Source organism: Cygnus olor, chromosome 1 (genome assembly GCF_009769625.2).
Source record: "Cygnus olor isolate bCygOlo1 chromosome 1, bCygOlo1.pri.v2, whole genome shotgun sequence".
In the NCBI taxonomy this organism is placed as follows: Eukaryota; Metazoa; Chordata; class Aves; order Anseriformes; family Anatidae; genus Cygnus; species Cygnus olor.
This window is the reverse complement of record NC_049169.1, coordinates 193,973,632-193,994,612: the sequence shown is the minus strand read 5'-3', so window position 1 is coordinate 193,994,612 and position 20,981 is coordinate 193,973,632. Positions and strand designations below refer to the sequence as shown.

Here is a 20,981-nt window from a genome sequence, read left to right as displayed (position 1 = left end):
CTATAAATCCATTTTCCACAATTGTGATGCAGTTAAAAGTAACAAATTCAATTAATTTTATTTCTATAGAAGTTTCCTGATTTCTGTTTCCATCCTTTTCTGCTTTCACCTTTTCTTTAGGTTTCTATTCAGCAACTACCTGTTCAAAATCTTAATAATTCATTCAAAATTGGAAGATGTGTGAACCTCTGTTAAGAAGTGAGATCCTCTGGATTGAATCTAAGAGCAAGAAAGAAAATTAAAATGCATTTTGAACTGATGGAGCTTGAAAGCTGAAGAATTCATCTTTCTTTTATTGAAATCTTAAAATTTCAGGAAAAAATAGAAAACTGAAAATCAGAAACACTTTCTCACTGACAGATCACTCATTTTTTATCAGTGATAAATCACTAAGTAAATTACAATCAGACGATAAATTAATGTGAACAAATAAAAATAACAAAATGACTGGAGGGTACAAAAAACAAAAAATAATCCCCTCCCACTCCAGACAGTATTTGCTAACAGGTATATCAACAGGAAAACAGGAATGGTTTAAATGAGAACTGAGATAACAGTATAGTGTTTGTGAACATATCAGATTTTCACAGGCATGTTTAATAGCTCAACACCATCTCTGGAACTGAGCTCACCTATGCTTATGCTGTGCTATAAACATGTGAAAACCTCCAGAAAAGTCAGGAGCACTACTGCACTTCACTTTGTCCGTGACTCAGCCCTTGTCACAAAGTAAATTGTGGAAAAAGCTGTGATTTGTAAATATCATCCACCTTTACATTCTGGCCTTGAGGTACTCATTGGTTCATGGCAGATATGCAAGAGGCAAGGGTACATAAATGTCATGAGTACTGTTACACAAAATCATAGCAACTTCAGTTTTCTGGCAAGGTGTTATCTCAGTCAAAGGGAATTTAGCAGATAAATTGTGATTTTATAGCAGTTGTGATACATCTTGCCATGAAATCTCAGTGGTTCTGTCCAGAGAGCTAGCATCTCTCCAAAAGAGGTATAGATCATCCTCCTGATATAAGCACAAAATCAATGGGGCTGCTGGTATACTCATGCACTGGGAGAAAAATACATCTCGAATATCCACCGTCAGGACTTAGAAGACAAGGAAATATTGATTTTTTTTTGTTTTAACAGATGATATTTTGTTCTCCACTGTCATTCTTCAAAGCCACCCCTTCTCACTGCAGCCTCTCAGGCTAATTCTTCTCACAGGAAAGTGTTTCCCACTCCTCTAAACGTTCTCACCAGGACCTCTGCCATCAACTTTGCTGACTGATAAAGCAAAGGAGTATCTGGCTAATATTCATTTCAACTGATTGGCATGAAGGGAAAAATAATCAAAGGAAAAAGAGAGCAGAAAACATTCTGCCTTGATGATTAATTAGATTTCTTGAGGGGAATGCCCAGGCCATCTACATTCTGCCCTGCAGCAATCCAGGGGAACGGATATCGATACAAGCAGGCTCCTACCAGGACAGGCTGGCCGTGGACAGGGATGGCATTATGTCAATGGTGCATCTCTAGACTGAGAAGAAAATGCTCAAAGGTTTAATTCAGACCTTGATTGCAGTGCCTCCCACTGAGGTAACACAGCAAACAAGGCTTCTGGCAACAACCTGGTCATTAAGGAGGGCCCATACCCAGGCAATGTGAACCGGCATCTCTGTCCAGGCGAAGATGTCCAGGGGACAGAACAAAATGTGCTCTATCACAGACTAAATTTCCCCTGAGGCTCAACAGTTCTCATTCCTGCATTGAGCTGATACCTATTATCACTGCTGCGTTATCAGCACAGGAATGAGTCTTTGCAAAGGGACTGGCAGAGACAGACAGCACCAGCGTTTCAAGGACCAGGGTGGGGTCCTTCCCGCAGAGACAGTCACATGTATTAGTTCCAGTACTTAAGCTGCTCGATTTAAATGGCAAGGGTGACCTGGCAGAGGGCTTTCTCTGGAGAAAAGGCTTTACTCACTAGCCCTCAAAAGCCTAGTTTTGATGACTTTCAGAAGTCTTTGCAGGATCTCTCAGATTGTAGCTGAGTCAGTACTGTGAAGAGCTGTTGACTTGCTCAAAGCATAGGAGGGAATAACCAGATAATTAGGATAACTTGCTTTATGCAATATGAAAAGCCCAGCTGTTTTTGATGAGGGCTCAAGGCTTTCAACAGATGCATTTTTCAGGAATTCTGAAATCAATCAGTGGAAAAAAAAAAACACACTTTTAGTGTATTTTTCCATGTTGAACTATTTTTGAAAAATATACAGGAAATTTTCCAATACAACTGCATGAATTCTCCTTAGTTTCATATTCATAGAATTCTGATAATGACTTGTCAGTAGTTCTCAGGACCCCCAGATTCAGAGTTTTCATTTAAGATGTGAATTGTGAGCTTTGGCATATCACAACTCAGGTATCAGAGTCTAAATTGAAATTGACAAATTCCATAATGGAAAGGTCTTATTTTAGTGATGCTGAAATTATGAAAATAACTGCAAGCAGAGAAGGAAAGATTAACTAACAGGTTTAAGAGGCACACAAGTAATCCTCTACAAAAAATTGTCTGGAGGTAAACATTCTTTTTGACTCTGCTCTACTGAAACCCAATGCTTGGTGGGACAAGGAAAGTGTGCAACACCTCTGAACAATGTTTACAGTATTCTAGTAGTATCCTGCTGACACCCAAGAAGAGTTCCTATTGCCTAATTAGTTTTAGAGCATGGTTTGCAACCCCTATAACAAAAGAACACATTTTTCTCTGAATAACTCTGCTGAAAGCTTCAATATGCATATTTTTCCCTGTCTTGGGATTGTTTTACTGTCTGGAGCCAGTCTATTTCCTCATCCATATAACAATGAGATTTTACAGTACAGTCAGTTTCATGCATCTCTTCACTGCTGTGACTAAAACGTAACCGAGCCTTGGTGTGATTGGTGTGAAATCCTGCTGCTTTACTTATCAAGGACTGAAACCACTGGAGTCCTTAATTTAAAAATAGAACTAAAAGGTTCTGTAGACTGGATGCAAATAACTTCAAAGTATTATTACAGAATGTCTGCATCAGAGATTCAATTTAAAGGCAAGGCAGACATAAAAAGATGTACTGGAGCAGCAAGCTGGATACTTGGGGTACAATGTTTGCTCCTTCTTCCCTCTTAAATCCTACACTTATATCCATACTCATTTTTCAATAGCACTAAGGCATCTGCCTACCTTTAAACATTGATCTTAAGCAAAAGTGACCACTGAAATCAGCGACTGCAGCTAACACCATGTCTTGTTTAGAAGCACAGCCTTCAAGATTGGACAGGAGAGAAACCCCGTGCTGCTGGTCACTGATTTTGTTTAAAAAGACAGTCTGCTAGGATTTATTTTAATACTGTATCTGTTCCAAATTCATACATGGCTGTAACATTTTCATATCAGAACATTTTACACTTTTTTTTTTCATGCATCAGCTACAGACTAGAGCTGAGGTGTAAGAGATGGTATCTACCTCACTCACAGTCCTGTACCATATGTCAAGGCCATCTACAAGGCAAGGAGGATTCGAGCAATTGCAGACCAGTCAGGCTAACCATGGTAAAATGAAGAAGTAAATCCTTTTGGAGACAATGTTCAGGCACATGAAAGACAAGAGGTTGACTGGAAATTGCCAGCACAGATTTACAAAGGGCAAAATGTGAGTGACCAATCTGAGAACCTGTTGCGATGAGATGACTTGCTGGTGGAGGGGGAAGCAGCAGATGCTGCCTACCCTGACCTTAGGATTGTTTTTGACACAGTAATCCACAGCATCCTTGCAGCCAAACTGCTGAGATACAATGGGATAGGTGGACTACAAATTGGGCAGATAATTGGAAAGATAAGGGGGCTTGCACAAAGTGGTCAGCAATTCCAGGTACAACTGGTGGCTGGTTGCTAGTGGTGTTCCCAAGGGTTAATGCCAAAGCCAATACTGCTAAAGATTTTCACTAATGATCTGAGGAACAGAATGGTGTGAACCCTCAGAAAGTTTGTCAGTGAAACCAAACTGTGGAAAGTTGTCCGTATGAAGTGGGGCTGCCTTTCAGAAAGACCTTGGCAGGCTAGAGAAATGCACTGGCAAGAACCACATAAGGTTCAGTGACAACAAATGGAAATTCCCAGACCTGACTTGGAATAATCCAATGCATCAGTCCAGACTGGGGACATACTAGATAAGTAGCAGCACTTCAGAAGAAGACTTGGCATCGTGGTAGGCAGCAGGCTGAACATGAATCAGCTGTTTGCTCTTGTAGAGATAGAGGTTGAATGCTGAGCTGCATTAGGAGAAACATAGATGTCAGGTGAATGTCCCCCTTCATTCAGCTCTTGTGAGGCTGTATCTGGAGTACTGTGTCCAGTTTTGAGCCTCATTCAGCAAAAGGGAAGGATCAACAAACTAGGAGTATAGTGAAGGATGACCAGGATGGTTAAGGAGGGGATCCACAACAGCCACAGTGACACTGAGGGAACTATATTTATTTAGTCTGGAGAGAAGACTACAGGACGTTCTAATAATTGTCTCCAGCTGTCTAAAAGGAGCTATGGAGAGAACGGAGCCAGACTCTTCTTGGACGTGCACAGTAAAAAGACAAGGAGCAAAAATCACAAGTTGTAGCAAGGGACCTCTAAAGAAATACTAACCACCATAAGCGTGATTGAACACTGGGACAAATTATCCAAAACATTGTGGAATTGTCCTAGTTGGAAATATGCATAACTTAACTAGAGAAGGCCCTAAGTAACCTGTTCTAAATTTGAAGTTGGTCCTGCTCTGGGCAGAGTTTTGGATGAGCTGATCCACAGAGTGCCCTTGTATCCAAAATTGTTCTGTTAATCTATGATTGATATTAAACTGCCAAGATGGCTATATGTTTGCTGTTTTTCCTGAAAAGGTATCAACATCATCAACTATATGGACAGATATGGTTTAAAAAGTCTGATTATGGTCTGTTGTGAAGGCAATATGGATGTGTGGAACAGGATTTTGGGATGACATTCATCACCAGACTATGTTGACAATAGGCCAACATTAAACATCATCAGTATGCAGAGAGAGTATAAGGCTTAGAACTTCAAAGACGTTAAATGCCTAACTCTCATTGAGGGGATTTACCCACATTATACAGGAAACTGGTGCAGAGACTGCCCAGCTCCCTGACTATTCTCCCCTTCAGAAATCTACATCACCTCGGGCCTCTTGCCAAAGGCAAGCAATCCACTGCCAATCCTGCTGAAATTTCTAACACTTGTACTCTTTTTGGCAGCTAAAGAGACATATGCATGCAAAAGACCTGCACTCGTTACTTTCCCCTGCTCATGTTTTGTGCATCAGCAAGTGATGGAACTGCAGCATGGTATGAGCACTGTGTGCCATGCACCGGTCCAAAGCTCAGTTCTAGTTTGACTCTCATCCCCCTTCATGTGTGATTTACAGTTTGTAACAAAGGTTGTGCTGCTGTTTTTATTCTGACTCTTGACATTTAAAAATTCCTCCTATACATTATGGACTTTCTCAGAGACCTATGAATGTATTGCACCCCTTATCCCCAGCATTTGTACTCCTGTGTATGTCAGAGCTGTGTCAGATAGTGCAGAAATATTGCACAAGTGGTCAAAGAAATTCAGAGCAGTGCTGCAGCTGACTGCAGTCATGGTGTGCTTCAGCCTGAGTTGGAAAATTCAGTCCCGTACATACAGTAAACAGTTAAATCTTCCACTGATTAAATTACCAAAATACATCAACACTGATGAAATTCTTCTCCATACCAAGTGTTGATCAAACCCTGTGGCTTTTAGTCTTCAGCACATATGGTTAAAGGCAATCAGTGCTCCCCTGTACATGCTTAATGAATCACAATAAGCACTATGTTAAATATACCTGAAAACTTTGGGAGATGCCCAAGTCTTTTTTGTGGGAACTAGGGAAAAGATGCTGTGATTTGGATTTACTACAGAACCACAATGCCAAGATGAATCTACTTTGATACGGCAACCATTATTTTAGAAGAATGAGAGAGCAGAATTTCAGTGGGATTATAACTGTCTGCATGAAACAATGTTCACAATATATAGGCTTATTATAGACTAGCAAACCAATTATCAGCTGCGGTATGGGTCAAGTAGCAAAATCAGGCCAAACCACCAATGTCGTAAATGGACATAGCTTCATTGAAATCAATGAAACTGAACAGCTTATTCCAGTGATAAATAATATGCTGCAAGTTTCACTAGCTTTTTAAAAAAAGGACTTAATAAGAAAAGCTTTCACTGCAGTGGCCAACAATAACGCCATGTAAAGCATGAGGGAAAATCTCATTTGAGATTAAGACTATGAAATGAATGAGTATGTGCCTTTTGCATGTAACAGATAAAGCGTTTCCTAACTGAGGAAGAGAGGAAGTATACTGTTTTTTTAAGCACAGGGAATACTTTATATTAGCAGCTACTTGAGAAGGTATTCCATCTAGTCAGAATATTCACATGTGCCATGAATGAGCATGCATTCAGCATTTGTGATGCCTGCACTCCCTGTCTGGTGCACTGAAACTTGCTGGCAGCCATCCCAGAACCTTTCAAGGAAGAGTACATGGATGTCTGCAGTAATTTATTGGCCACTGTTTGCAAACCCCTGAGAAATGACATTCCTGGGTTCAAATTTTGTTTAACTTCTTGCTAGAGCATTGTAAACAGTAATAATTAAAAGGTATTGTTAAGGACATGGTGCTACTTGCTTGATATTGGGAACCTGTATGGCAGTGGATGGCAGCAACGTTCCGTTAAGACTTGTGGTCTCACCTTGCTATTCCCCTTCTAGGGAGCAGTTTGGCTATGCTAGCCAGTGTTTATTTATTTAACTTGTAAAGCTGTCATTGCAGACAGATGTTATTACAAGAATGTCCCACCTGATTAATTTCTTCTGATAGCCAAAGGCTTCCTGCATACTGTTTCTCAAAAAGAAAATGATCTCAGAGGCATGTGTAGTCTTGCTCATTACCAGAATGTATCCACAGATGTTCCTGTTTCCTAGGTCTATTTATGAAAAAAAGCCACATCTATTTCTAAAGATGACCCCTTTCTTTATGTAACATCCCCTAGACATTTGGATCTAATTCCGTGATGACAAAATGAACTTTTTCTTTCTCTTTTCCTTCTTCCTAGATTTTTAAACACAGGTCATTTCACAGGCAGAGGTCTTTTTCTTTTTCTTTTTCTTTTTCTTTTTCTTTTTCTTTTTCTTTTTCTTTTTCTTTTTCTTTTTCTTTTTCTTTCTTTTCCTTTTCCTTTTCCTTTTCCTTTTCCTTTTCCTTTTCCTTTTCCTTTTCCTTTTCCTTTTCCTTTCTTTTTCTTTTTCTTTTCCTTTTCCTTTTCCTTTTTCCTTTTTCTTTTTCTTTTTCTTTTTCTTTTTCTTTTTCTTTTTCTTTTTCTTTTTCTTTTTCTTTTTCTTTTTCTTTTCCTTTTCCTTTTCCTTTTCCTTTTCCTTTTCCTTTTCCTTTTCCTTTTTTTTCCCTTTCTTTTCCTTTTTTTTTTTTTTTTAACTTCTAAAGCGTTTTTAATGAGATATAAAACTTCAGAGTGAATAACGAAAGATAAATGCAAACAAGCATGTGGCAAAAGTTAAATGATGTTTAACTGATAGTTGGAACTGTTTACAGCAGCATGTCTCTGCTCTTCTAGGAGCTCTTCTAGTAGTATCAAGCAGATACACTGATGCTTTCAAAAAAACCAAATTGTTGGATGAACAAATTTCCTTCCAACACTTCTAAATGTTCCTTATGATTCCCTAAAAGAACAGAGACCTATTTGTCTAGAAGTTCAACACAATTGCAGAGTATGGCCATTTTCTTTTTTATATGTGCTGGTGTTCTTGCTAAGAACAGTATAAAATAACCCAATAGCTAGTGACAGCCTTTTAGAGAAGTTTTGTATTTCTAACAGCCAAATTACTATGACACTGGGGTCAGCTACAACATATTACAGCAAAGCAAAAGGAATTACTTTAAAAGATATACTTTATTTGGTATGACCTGCTTTTTCCTGAGAGTCTAGGATGAGCCTAAGGCTGAATATTCATACTTTCAGAGTTTCTAAAATGCATCAGTGACGAGCAAACCTTTTTGAGTACAGTTAAAACTGCTGCAAAGCTTTTTGAAACCTCTACTTGTCCTATTTTCATGTAGAAGGTGTACACTGTAGTTTATAGCTTATACAAGACCTCTCATGTAAGGATTTTGAAAATGCAAGTGTGTATCTTCCCCTTTCTTTTCTGCCTTTTTATTCTAGTCTAGGTATCACTGTGATTCTATAGTTAACTTCTATACTAGCGTGTTAGTCACTCCAGTGACTAACAGAAAACCTCATTGAACATATGTAGAATTAAATTTCAAACTTCATGTGGTTATTAACAAGACACATCTGATAACAGTATCCCACCTGAGTGGTGTAATTAGAATGCAACACATTTAACTCAATAGAGTTGTATTAGTGTTGTAGAGGTGTGAGATCAGATATTGTAGATGGAATAGAGTTATCATATATATAAAGATACATTTAATCAACAAAGCCTTCACCTTTCAGGTTGTTGCAGGAGGAATCCAGGGAAGGACTGGTCTTATCAATGTCTATAAATGCATGAATGAAGTAAAGAAGATGGAGCCAGAGTCTTCTTTGAAAGGGCAAGAGGTATTGGACAAATTGCAACATAGGAAAATCTACTTAAACATTGAAAAAAACAATCAAATAAACACTACTTTTGTTGTTGTTGTTGTTGTTCTGAGGGTGGTCAGACACTGCCACAGGTTGTGGAGTCTCTATCCTTGGAGATACTCAAAACTCTAGTGGACGTGATCCCGAGCAACTTGCTGCAGATGGCCCAGTCTTGAACAGGGAGGTTGGATTAGGCAATCTCTTGAGGTGCTTTCCCACTTCATCTAATCCATGAGTCAGTAAATTTAAGCTTTGCTAAAACACTGTGCTTGTTTCCTTAACTGTGATCCTTATCTTCGTGAATTATTGATTGCCAAATTAAGAAAAAAATACCATTTAAATGTCATTTATTATATATCTCTGTTATCAGAACTGATATTCAGCAACACTGCCTCTTAAACTCAATTTTCTGGCACAATTTGGTATGGGCAGAGAGTCGGATAGGAGTGAGAACATTACCAATTTATTTATATCATTTATATGACATGTTCTGAAAATATTGTGAAAGGTAGGCAGAGATTACATCAAATTGTTCTAATCTACTTCACGGCTGTTCTAACTAAGGATAAAGAATAAAACCCAAGCTGGAATTAGAAACAGATATCTGAAATAAATAATGATATAATCTACTGTTGTCTTTACTGCAACGTTATCTGAGTGCCTATAAACATTCCTCAGAGATCCACAGTGTCTGTGTTTAAAATCCACCAAGCATTTCTAATTTAAAGACTTGTTAAAGCTATTCCCTACTCCTGACATCATCCAAGAACAAGTCTTTAATCTTCTCAGAAGTTTATGACAAAAGACAAATTCTTAACTGATTTTTTTTAAAGATTTGATTGTGTTGAGGTACTTTTGTCCAGAGGGCTGCTAATATTTAGGGAATTTGGCCTTTAGTTTGAAGACAAAAGAAAAACTGTTGTGAAACTTTTTTTTCCTTTTTTTTTTTTTTTTTTCCCCTGGTGTTTATTACTGTAGTTAAAACCAAAAATGAAAAAATAAATAGAATAAAATCTTAAATAAATAAACCAAAAACATTAAAACAATAATGAAGAAACCCTTATACATCTGTATTTTCTGAGCACTAACAGAAAATCAAACTGATGTCTATAGCCTATGTGATCAGCCTACATAAGCATCAAATGCTATTTTCTATATATGTTGTCATGTATACATATGGGGTACAAGGCCAAATATGCTCTGAGGATCAAACATTTGGAGAGCAGAAACAGTACAAGATCCAGGTTTCTAATCACCTTCATTAAAATCAAAACAGTCATTTTATTTCTGTGGTATGCATGTCTATCAATGCTGATTCCAGCCTGGATAGGATACATACTTTTCATGTTTCACAGACCCCTAAAAGAGATCAAACTGATCTCTGATGCTGTTGCAGTCAGGTGATCTTTTCACAAAAGATGGAGCGTTGTGGTTGCCTGAAATCTTTGATGTGCCAAAATGGAGTGAAGTAAAGAGGGCCAGCTTTCTTTAGATGGGTGCTCAGGGCTTTTTACAGATTTCTTTAAGTGCTGAACCAAAAAACAGAGATAGTCAACACATTTTGGAAACACCAGCCCAAGCTGGCTGTGTAACTACTAATATACTGTATGTTCCTGTGGTCATTCTCCTGCGCCAAGGTCAAAAGGCATGGGAGAGCCCACCTCTCTGCCACTAGCCTCTTGCACTCCAAGACAGGATGGCCACATGTACACTGACCACTGCTAATGTCATTCTACCTCTGCCAACTCATGCCCACCAATGACCTAGGAAAATGACTCTTTAAATAGTGTTTCTTTATCAGTATGGGTTTCCTAGTTTACCATCTCTTTGCTCTACCATTTGGTGGATTATTTGAACTAACAGAAGAAAACACGAAACATAACCCAGAAATGCATGCTTTGCTCAATTACTGACAAAGATGTTAAACCATAGTAATGTTTGCTGCCAACAAAATGAAAAACTGTGAGGTGCTCACATCCTAAAAAAACAGCTGCATATACAGGTGTCTGCACCAGATGCTTTCCTAAACACAATGTGATAAAAGTGATTATTTCTCACTCAACAGAGAACAATCCCAAAGCAGGGTATTTAACAGAGGATGATAGTGCAGGTAATTAGGAGCCCCATGCCTTACACATAAAGTAATGCTTAAGAAGGTGAAGCTGAGAATCATCTGCACTTTACACAAAGGCCTATGGTTGTGTTTGCGGATTTATCATAATGATAGGCAGTTTTCATACTGATTTCTCAGGTGAGATCCTACTCAGTCAGAAAATGATTAAGGATTAAATGACTTATTTGTAGTTGTAACAGGTGATAGCTTATCCTATGGCCCCAAAAGGAAAATAGGCATCAGAATCTCATACTTGATCTAAAGACATTTCTGTGAGGAGTGAAGGAATAGCCTGGTTTTCCCATAAAATTTATATATTATGTCTTTTCTTACCTTTGGACTTCCTGTCATGGTAGCTTCTGCCTCGATAGTGGTGGCCACTGTCTGTGTACAAATTCTCTAGATCTTCTTGCCAGGAGTCTGGATTAAAGTGTTTGAGCAGATCCTCCACTGTATCAAATGCAGCAATGGTCTGATCCAGCGCTTCTGCTGTGAGCGTAGGGTCAGTCACTGATGGAGAGGGATAGGAGACCCCCTAAGAGTGACATACATCTCAGTGTACTTGGAATAAGTTACAACACCACTCAAAACAATTGACAACATTATTGTCTTGTTTCTGACTGAAACAGGTACTTTGGGCCATCTTTTGAAGTCCTTCACTCAGTCAGGCTGTGTTATGCCTGCGTTTTATTTTGCAAGAAGCAAACAAACTCCTGGTGAAATCCAGGAGGAGATCTGGGGAGAGGCAGTACCACTACTGCTAGATTGTCCACTTTTGCTGTCCTCAAAGGACATGATGGTTTGCACATGTGCAAAGATATTGTGGAAATGCCTTTTGAAACCACTATGATGGCCATGATAACAGAATGGAGGTGCGTTGTAGTGCTGGGGTGGTGCCTTCTCATCTCTGCCAGGTCTGCAGGTAAATCTGAAAGAGGCCGATCAGAAACCACAGCAGAGAAAGACAAAGGCAGCAACTTCTCTAGATTTTCTTTCCCTCCTTGGTCAGTTTGGACTACAAATTTGGCTAGGTTAAAGACTTGAAAAGATGGCTCTTTATTCCCAAGAACAAAACCTGTTATGAAATATTGATTAATGTAAATTTTACCACCCTTTTACCAAAACCAAAAGTTACTTAAAAAAATGAAAACATGGTATTTGGATCTCAGCAATGTAGGAATGAATATTGGGATTACCAACAAAGTCATATCCTCACAACAATATCACAATACCATATGGAATATTATTTCTAAGCAGGAAGAGCCAAGTACCACTTTCTGAGCACACTTTGTTCCCAGTGAATTTGTCACACAACTTGAGTTTGCAGAAAGACTGGAGTGATTTCATTTTTACTGGAATTAACTTTAAATATTTTTTCATAATCATCAGTTAGAATCACAGTATTCAGAATCCTGATACCACATTTTTCCTTGTCCAAGCACAAAGCCTCATAATAACCGTGTAAAAGATGCACAAGAAAAACTATTAATGCAGATCTGTTACTTTCTGAAGAACCACAATCAAAATAGCTATTTTTGTCCAATAAAAAGCGTAATGTAACACGAGAGTTTTGTTTGGATTATTATTATTATTATTTTTTAAGTTAAGACATTGGGGCAAAGCCCTGGAAAATGAAAGAACCCTTTTCTCTTCTGAAAATCTAGCTCTGAAGTAATGTAGCAGAAACATGCCATTTAAAATTAATGGCCCCCCAAAAATAGTTTTTTTGCCTGATCTCCCAAGTAAATACACGTTAAACCATTAATCTTTGTGATTAACTTCACTCAGTTGGGTAGCAATGAAAGGCTCGACTCATCTAAGTGAAGTTACTTGCATGTTTGCAGGATTGTGTCCTTCAATGGTGGCTAAAATAGTTTCCAAGTAATAATCTTTTTGTCTTTTCCTGTTAGATATACCACAAAATTTACAATCCTTGATATTTTACTGCATATATTTGCTGAAAGTATGGACAGTCCAAATCATTATACACAAGAAAGAGAAGTTGAAAACATTACAATGGTGTGGTCAAGAAAGCATAGCTGCACTTTACTGCTTATTGCCAACAGCACAAGAAGATTCTGAGGGCCACTTGTGCCTGTAATGCCTCTACAATGCAGTTCTGAGACACAGTGCAGATGGCTCTAAAAATTCATGACCCACTAAAAGGGAAGGCATACCTCAAAGCATCTCTCCTGACTTCTAAGTGGCTCAGAGTAGAGACTGACAAAGAGACGGAAACCCCAGGAGATGAAAAGCTCACACCAGTAAAGTGAACAGTGTTGTGATCTAAAACAATGCTGCAGGACAGACAGTGCTGTTGCTGGGCATCACGCAGTGTACTAATGCAGTCTTCGAGGTTACAAAAGAAAAATACTTTGAATTGCTACTTGTTTATTAAGGAGAGTTAATGGGAGCTCATGGCTGGTCTGTGACTGCAGCCCAACTGGGAAAGGCCAGCCTCTGGCTCCCTTTCTAAAGTGAGAGAGGGAGGGAAGAGGTGCAATGGTGCTGAAGAAATAGCAGCACAAAAAAATGGTCTGCTCCGACAACCCAGTGACAATCAGAAAGGAAATCCAAGTGTGTATGAGCATGCTGCTGTCCAGGGACCGCCCCGTGACACGGATACATCCCCCTTCTCAGCAGTTTAACTAAAGCCTATGTTTCTGAAACAAGAAGGAGGGGTTAACAGACATAGAATGGCATACAACACAAGAGTTTTTTTCAGGTGTTCAACTGTGCTTTTCATAGCAGAACTGCAGGTCAGGCTGTGAATTTGTAGGGCATGTCAAACTAACACAGACAGCAGGGATTCCCCATTTTCTTTCAGTATAAAAGGCCCTACTCAAGAGATTTGCACAACCTAGTTCGCACACAGAAGAAAGCTTAACTTTTTTCTCGGTGACAGCCAAATCAAGAGGAATTATTGCAACAGCTCAGATAACCTACTGGCAGCGACATCATGTGACAAGCCCAAAAGTAACTTCAAAGCTGCCAACCCAACTGCCTCTCTTTTGTCCTGCCAAGAATGAAACACTAGCTGCAGAAAAGCTTGGCTCATTGTAATCTGGCTTCTGAGATTGCATCCAAAGAGAGGGCAAGAAGCGGTGAATAGAGAAGATTTTCCATATAATGTACCTCTTCTACATTTCTTAAAAGCACTGAGCACATTTTTAATTTCATGAGATTTAAAGCTACCTTTCCTGTTAGTGCTCTTATCCATAATTTCTATTGCTTTTCCCCCATTCTTTTATATTTTCTATCTGTATTGTGAAGGTGGCAGGCTTTTCAATGTGCATCACAGTTATTTGTTGGTCATAATATCACTTCAGAAATAATGAAAGCTAAACCAATAAGGACTGAATTATTTATTTATTTATTTATTTATTTTTTCTGGGTTGGCCATGCTGGGATCAGGGCAGAACTATTGGTTTTAGCTTTCTGAGAGAAAACAAGAAATATGGTTTTGTGTCTGATATAACCTCAGACAAGGAAGAAAGCATTTGCTCACCTTAAGTTTTCATTCTAAGCATTGCAAGTAATCCAGATCCTAAAATGGGTCTTAATGTTACCTGTGGGTTTCAGTAACAAAACACATCTGTCATGCTAACTTACTATCAGCAGAACAGTATGTCATCTTGCCAGCAACTGACAGGTTCAAGTTTGTCCTTCTGCCCCCTCAGAACCACAGAGGAATCACTAAACCTTTCTCACTTGAAGAATTTGCATGCTCTCAGACTTTTTGCCTTGATATTTTCGGGGAAAATTACTCAACCTCTCCACCTTATTTTCCCTGAGAATAAAAAAGGGCTAGTGGGTGCAATGCACACCAAGTGGAGGATGGTATTTTTAATTGGATTGCTGATGGCATGGCAAAAACAAAGAGACAGGAGTTCTGTTACTGGTTTAGCTGTAGGCTTCTTCGTGACGGTGGCCATCAGCATTCTACCTGTAATATTGGTACTGAACTTCCCTGCCTCTAATACATTAACAACAGTTTTTCAGAAACTAGACGTAGAAGATAAAACAATTTTTTTTTTCAACATGAAAAAATACTGGCTTATTTTTTGACATATTGTGACATTATGATGTTAAGGAGGATAATTATCATGGCGTTTACCATATACATGATCTCATTTTCATAGCTACCTGATGAGGGAGCCCTGAGCTTACATTTTCAAACATCAGTCTACGAAATTTTAAAACAAAATATTCTATCAGATATATATATATATATTTTCCAATTCTATGTTAGAACGAAAAATTAATTTGTGTCTTTTAGCAAAATAGTCTCTTAGTATCTCCTTCTTAGCATACCCAGTAGATCTCAGTCCTGCTAACATTGCTACTGAGGACTTTCAGCACAATTAATTCAAGTTTATCATAGCATTTTATCATGAAGGACAAATGTCAGCTGCAAACTCAAGAGTAAATGCAGGTGAGATTAGCATAGACTCTTAATTTTGGCACTACAGAATTTTCTCTCTACTCATTGTCTGTCTTAGACACTAATCAGTAGAATTTACTCATATTTTATTTACTGTTCCTCCACTGGCAACTCCTCATAACTACTGTATCAAAGGTGCCATCAGTAAGCTTTCATCCACAAACGCTCCAAACATTGTTGTCATTGGTCTCAAGTCTGCTTTGAGCGCTTATGTGTTTAAGGAGGAGTTTGTAAGACCTGTGACATGGTCTTGACCAGCCAGAATGGTGCACAGAAAAGGACTGTCCATAATATGAGGTCTGATGGTACCTTGCTATTCCCCACAATGTGGACCCAGAATACAAATTTACTTGAGAAATGTAGGAGGGGACAGATTTTTATCCAATGACACAAATCAAGTGTGATGAAAAGAAAAATAATTGTACACTGGCTTCCTTTTTTTGTTTTGTTTTGTTTTGTTGTTTTTTTTTTTGTTTTGTTTTGTTTTCCTGAGTCACGTTTCATTGATGAATATGGAGACTTTTAGATACAGTATTATATTACAAACACTTAAAAAATCTCATATCGACAATAAAAAGCTAAATCCCTTTTTCTACCAGCCTGCTATAAGTACGATCTTCTATTTAGGTCAAGACATTTTACCACTGAAAATCCTAAGGAGTTTGTATCTTGTATTTTCATCTTGGCAAGATGAATTTGGAAGCAAGAAATGTTTCCCAATGGCTATCTCATGTGGTTACAACGGCTGATGGCATATTTTGAATCTTTTCTCCTTAAAAACACAGTGGTTAAAAAGCATAAGTTTGTTAAACACTTATTTTATCCTCTGCCAAAGGTGAATACATGGCTTCTCTGTGTAGGTACCAAAATAGTGATTTGGATTCATGCCATTCTATCAATCTATTCGTGGGCAAAATAGTAACAAGCTACTTACTGAGACAGAGCTTGTGACTGACTCCCAGTTGGTTTCTGAGGCTGCATGCTGGAAATCATCCTAAGGGGAAAAACCCACAGGAAAAATCACCGTTAAGGCAATGTCCTGAATTAACTATAGAACCTAAAATGTCTCAGCATTCAATGTCTGTCACCTTTTTGAACCCTATTCCATGAAAGAGGAATTGCCATGTATCATTCCTAAACCTTTCCACAGGATAATGCTACTTGTATTCAGGTTCCTCCCTTCTTGTTCTTTATAAATTAGCTCCTTGTAAGCTTGTTGAGGCAAGGCTAGGTATTATTATTGTTTGTAATATGTAATATGTTTTTTCTTCGTAACAGGACCTAACTTCTAACAAGTATTAACCACCTCTGCATGTATACAATCAGAGTGTAATGCTGTTTCCCAAACTGACCCATTCTGGAAAGAATGTGGACATACCCTAGTATGTCATGGTGAAAAGCAGGGTAACGTAATCCATTTGAAACGTGGTCCTAACATGACTGTACTGCTTTTGGTGCTTGTGCTGAGCAGGACTTGCTCATCTGTGCAGAGCACTGAATGGCACTAGGCCCTTTATGTCAACAGCCACAGCCACAGTACATTCACATTAGAAGCGTCATATCACAAAAACCCTGGGCTTTTATGATTAATTTGAGCATGGCAATAGGATCTATCTAATCTACCTTTGGACATCTACAAAGCAAACATCTAAGCTAGTCATTTTTTCAATTACAGTCAAGTAAGACTTTTTTAAGAATTTTTAGGCTGTAAATCACCTGATCTATTTTAGATGCCTAATTTGGGATGACAATAATCGGATCCTAAAAATGCTTTTTTTTTTTTTCCTCTCCATTGTCTATAAAGGCAGCCCTGGGGTGATTAGCGTAGATACAGATTTCAACATTGTAGATATTGACCTGTGGTCAGCTGAATACCAACTCGCTTGTCTGACCAGTGACGGGCAATCATTACTTAAATAATGAATAACCCATTTCTTTAATCTTTGGGCAGATTTACTTATTTCCAACTAGAATAATTAAACTAAGAAAAATGAAGGAAAAAGGCAGCATTAGAGAATGTTTATTTAACATACACATGCAGAGAAATGCTAATGATCAGCATGAATGGGCACATAAAGAAAGCAGACTGAAGTGATAGCGTACCAAGATTTTAGTTTCTAATAACAGAATTCATGATGAAAGTTTTTTTTAAAGAAGAAGGATCAATGTCTGGTCTCACTTTACACTGACTCAGTCTCTGCTATGTACTTTTAAAGTTGACAACTTAAAGGGAAAATGGAAGACTAAATAATCAGCTGGTGCTCTCAACACCACATTGGACCATACACATATGCACATGTTCATTATTTCTTATGAATGCAAAAGAGAAAATTGATCACATAATCTGAGAGATCAACAATAAATTTCTCCATTTGTCAAGAAAGAACAGAGCTGCTTTCAGATACAAACTTCATATACATGGTATTTACTGTTTTTCATCTGCTATAGAAAAATATTAAAATGTCCTAAAAGTCACAAGACTGTTTATTCATTATTGTTACTGTTTTTTTCTTCCTTAAAACGTTCATTTCTCAAACTTGTGGCTGCAAAACTGTAGTAATTTCTTTAATACTTAAGATTAGTAGAAATTAAGCAACCCCATCAAACTATACTGTCACTAAGTCATCACTGAAACTGCACGGCTATTAAAATGTTAATAATTACAGGGGTCATTTCTTCTAGGAGTACAGAAGCAAAATGTTATCTGTGAAAATTTTCCTGCAGGTATTTTATAAAGAGTAAACAGATCTACAAATGCCATGATCAAGTCATAAAAAATTCAGGAGTAGTGGGCTACCTTAGCCACATTCTCTACAAATTTGGTTGCCCAGTTATTGACAAGGCATGCTTTGATGTACATGGACATGGATTTTAAAAGCTCATGGATCCTCTGGTACTAGTTGTCAGTTGCAAAATTTGGAAATCATTTCATCTCTGTCATTAGCTTCCATTTACCACTTCCAGAAAAAAGTGGCATTGAGTTCTGAAGCATTACTTTAAAGCAGGAACAATCTGCCTCATTGAATGCCTGGAGGAGACCGCAGACAAGGAATAATTTTCTGTTTGAAGTGACGGTCCCCTTGTGTTCTCTAATTGTAGGCATCAAAACAGTTTCTTTAGTCTATGATTCTTCGAGATGTTTGATGCCAGGGAACCCCTCCAAAACCCTGAGATAGTCATGTGTACCACCTGCTTCTTGGATCTCAAACCTGATGACTGCATATTTTGACTCTGTGATTATATTTTATCTGCATAAACTATTCATAACTAGATGGCTTTGTTCCACCATCACTTAAGGCAGCTGCAGTCATTCTTGGCTTCTTGGAGCTTTCAACCTCTACAGTTTGAAGATTATTATTATCTATGGCTTCTGCTTGCAGCTATTTCAAGTAATGATATCAAAGTGATTGTCATCATTGCAAAACCCTCTCCTCCTTCCTCACCTAACAGATCCTGAAGGACAAATCTATTTTCAGTGCTATCTATTCAGTTCAATTCAATTCATACTACCTTGTATATGGAATTGGCATACGATCACTTGGCTTTTCTTTTTCTTCTTTACTTAAAATTACATTAAAACTTTTAGTTAAAACATATAAAAGGCAACAACAAAAAACAACCACATCTTTTTAAACTGAATACTGGAAAAACAGGGTGGCAATAATTTGGCTAGACCACCCTGACAACAGTGCTTTCACTCATATGTGTGTCATGGTAATTTTACAACATTACACGAGACTTCAGCAAAGCAATGTATTTACTCTACAAGCAGCAAAACTAGCAGCAAAGCCACAGAGCTTCCAATCATCTTCTGATAGAAGCTACTTTTATTGGAGAGAAATGACTTCCATACCTCAACTTCCAAAATTACACTGCAGCAAGCCAGTCTTCAGAGCTGAATATGTATGGACATTGACATATTTTTCGTGGCTCTGTTTCAGACAAAGATAAGCTACTCTCTCTCCTTCACAGACTGACTTTGTTTGCACCCTGTCTCTGACCATTATCTTCATGAGGTGAGAGGGAGTCACAGGGAATACTTTGTTTAACCAGAAGCTTTCACAAGTGATGCATAATGGCCACTGCCAAGGATACATGAGCTTGCGGAGACAACACTGGCTGCTGAGGGAGATAGTTTGTGTGACCAGGGCTCCGTGACCTGCAGCAGCACAGGATCTGCAGGGCTTGAGCCATGGGGTTTGGCAGGGTCAATGGGAACACGGAGACATGGGGAAGATGCCAGGGATGAGGCTGGGTCTGGGAAGATCGCCAGTTTGTGAAGCATGGTGTCCATGACTCGCTTTGCTGCACCACAAATCCAGCAACACCTGAGTCCTCACAGCCATGCTGAATTACTACCTGGTCCTCGATTTATGGACAAGAAGCACTTTATAACATTTCTGTGATTCTTGATTTTTTATACACTTTATCACTGTAGTCCAGCCTTTTGTTACCTTGGTGCTTGAGATCTTATGAGGCACAAGGCCTGGGATAGGCAATAACTGCCACAGGAAAGGCACAACACACTGGCAGCAATCCCTCCCATGATCTCTATAAGCTCCTCTCTGAAGTGCTTTTCATAATCTGCAGGCCCCAGGGGTAAATGGATTAGGCTTGCTAAAAGATTGTTTACTTAAGGAAATTAAGGAACTAAGGAAACTAAGGAAAAATGAGCATAACAAAGGAAAAATGAGCTTAAAAATGCTGAAAGTTGAGCTCTGCCTATGTGCAGCTCAACTGTGGTACTTAGATGGCAGATCTTTAAACTATACAACAGAAGTTGCTTCTAGAGGTTTCCAGAGAAATAGGGCTAAGAGATGCACTGAGCCACCAAGCAGGTTCTGCAAAACTAAATCAGAGGTGAAATGGGGCATGCTCAAAGAGTTTCAGTGCAGAAACAAAAGGAAATCATGATCTCCCACTAGAACTCAAAACTAAAGGGCTGGGACAGTGGAAGGTCTGTAAGAAAAACCTATTTACAAAACCTAATAAATAAACCTAAATAATAAACCTAATAAACCTAATAAACCTAATAATAAACCTAAATAAAACCTAAAACCTAAAAAAAAACTAATTACAAATTGAAGAAAAAGTGATGAAATTATCCTAACATTAAAATTAATAAAAGGAAAATCAATGGCGGCTGTTTTTGAACCATGGTCAACATGCATCTATTGCATTCAGAGCTGAGTACAGGCAGGTAGCTGATAAGCAGATAAGCTTGCAATTGTAGTTTGTAGATCAAATTACCCTAAGAAATTATAATAAGGGCATGAGGTTTTTTTTTTTTTTTTTTTTCTGTAACAAGCATTAGTACCAATGTTTCCTCTGAACACTGAAATTACAGATAATACATTTCAGATATTAGATTTTGTATAGAAAGCAATAGGTATTTCAAGCAAATAAAGACACAAACTCAGAACACACTGTGTAACAGTGGCAAAAGGCAAAATAAAAGTCATGGTTGCATTAAAAATAATGCTGTGACAAATACTCAAGTTTGTACACTTCTACTGATTCACAATAATTTCTACGCAGTGTACAGTGTACACTCCAGTTTCTATTCTTAAAGACAAATAAAAAGATAGAGATGAACACTTTGAAATACCTTTTCCTTTTACCATAAGTTCAATCCATCACATTGCTAAGTTTCACTTTCCTACCAGAATGATATTTATTACCAC

The 20,981-nt window shown here is 38.2% G+C and overlaps 1 protein-coding gene across 6 annotated transcripts in view; it reads right to left on the bottom strand.

Annotated features, from left to right (window-relative positions):
- PDGFD (platelet derived growth factor D) overlaps positions 1-20,981 on the bottom strand; it is a 144,756-nt gene that overhangs the window by 15,792 nt on the left and 107,983 nt on the right. For 4 of the 6 annotated variants that reach the window (XM_040544145.1, XM_040544148.1, XM_040544144.1 and 1 more), the window contains 2 exons: positions 16,232-16,291; positions 11,187-11,388 (listed from right to left, as the gene is read on the bottom strand). In XM_040544145.1, the coding sequence (XP_040400079.1) occupies positions 11,187-11,388; positions 16,232-16,291 (262 nt within the window). The remainder of the gene's footprint in view (positions 1-11,186; positions 11,389-16,231; positions 16,292-20,981) is intronic. The other 2 variants (XM_040544147.1, XM_040544149.1) reach the window with 1 other exon arrangement.